Source organism: Centroberyx affinis, unplaced genomic scaffold, assembly GCF_046629955.1.
Source record: "Centroberyx affinis isolate AG114_WGS23_722 - 3 ecotype Tasmania unplaced genomic scaffold, CSIRO-AGI_Caff_v1 ptg009696l_1, whole genome shotgun sequence".
Classification (NCBI taxonomy): domain Eukaryota; kingdom Metazoa; phylum Chordata; class Actinopteri; order Beryciformes; family Berycidae; genus Centroberyx; species Centroberyx affinis.
Genome location: NW_027284612.1, coordinates 17,501 through 19,011, shown reverse-complemented (window position 1 = coordinate 19,011; position 1,511 = coordinate 17,501). Strand labels below are relative to the sequence as shown.

At 33.0% G+C, this 1,511-nt stretch overlaps 1 protein-coding gene across 1 annotated transcript in view; it reads right to left on the bottom strand.

Moving 5' to 3' along the window:
• Window positions 1-948: 948 nt before the first annotated feature.
• LOC139640526 (NF-X1-type zinc finger protein NFXL1-like) overlaps window positions 949-1,511 on the bottom strand; it is a gene marked incomplete at its 3' end in the record, with an annotated part of 3,467 nt that continues 2,904 nt past the window's right edge. The window contains exon 5 of the mRNA XM_071514696.1: window positions 949-993. Within this exon, the coding sequence (XP_071370797.1) occupies window positions 949-993 (45 nt within the window). The remainder of the gene's footprint in view (window positions 994-1,511) is intronic.

Here is a 1,511-nt window from a genome sequence, read left to right as displayed (position 1 = left end):
GACCCCTATTTGATGAGATTTTGTCTCTCTGACCAAATCTGACAATATATATATATATTTTTTTATTTTTTATTTTTTTTATTTTAATGGTTTTACTTCGTTAACCCTCTGTTACTGTGCTCTTTTAAATTGTGTGGTTTCTCTTTTACTCTCATTTCATTTTTATTGTCATTTGTTTTAATCTTGTAAAGCACTTTGAAACTTGTGGTTTAAAAAAAGTGCTCTATAAATAAAGTTTATTATTATTTGTATTATTATTATTATTATTAGATATTTCTGTCCAGATCTCATGACTAGAGAGATAACAGAGACACTATGATCAAAACTGTCATTCTTCTACATCCTCTGATTGTGTTCACTTCTTGTAAATGCACTAATGACCCTCTGGAACCCCTCAAGGACCCCTGGTGGTCCCCGGACCCCAACGTTGAGAACCACTGCTTTACGGCACGAAACAGGAAGAGGTTCTGTTCTCCCAGAGCAGACGGAGCTAAAGCTGAAAGAGTTTCTGGCAGCGGCAGATTCAGCCAATAGGGGGCGCCACAAATGAAAAAAACAAAAATAAATGTCTCTAAATTAAGTATTTAAATTGTTCCATAACAGACTGGAAACTGTAACTGGCTCCTGATTGGCCAAGAGACGACATGTTGACTGTTGACATATTTACTAATTTCCACAAATATAATGATAATAATCTGACAGTTTGAAATAAAATATTAAAAATGAACAGCCTCACAGTAGTTTAGCAGATGTTTTTGGGGGTTTTTTTCTGTGTAAATTTGTATGAAAATCAGCTTGAAAACTTCTACAGTTTTCACTGGGACGCAAATATGAGCATTAATCTATTAACTGGAGAAATTGCATATATTTAATCATTTAATATAAATTTTGTAAGATTTATAAATATTGCATTTAATATAACGCAGAAGAAAATGTAATCATCCATACCTGTTGGGCGTGGCGCTGGGGGGATATTCTGCCCGACACTTCGGACTGAGGAGAGAAGATTCATGAATATTTAAATAATGTAAAACTTATTATTATTCAATATTATTAATATTCTATTCTGCAAGTAGACTTTCAAGCATCTTTTGTTTAAAAAAAAAAGCCACATTAAGTATTTATTGATGCCCCCCCCCCCCCCCCCCAATATAATTTGTTTGCTTTTGTGCACATATGGTTTTTTTTTTGTTGTTTTTTTGGTATGTCAATTGTGTTTGCATTGTGTATGTAATGTATGTTGTGTTTGATGTCCAGTCTGTAATATAAAAGGAAAAATTATAAAATTAAAAAAAATAAAAATTAAAAATTCTATTCTGCTGTGGTTTTTCATTCTATTCCACAGCAACCTACTGTGTAAATTAAAGCAGATCACACTGTATTCTACTATAACTTCATATCAAACGTTCATGCCTGTTCCACTGCAGTGGGATGTGAACCAACTCTTACAAACCCTGACACAGACTCACAGCAAACATCATCACTTTACAATTTAAAAACATTTCCAATCC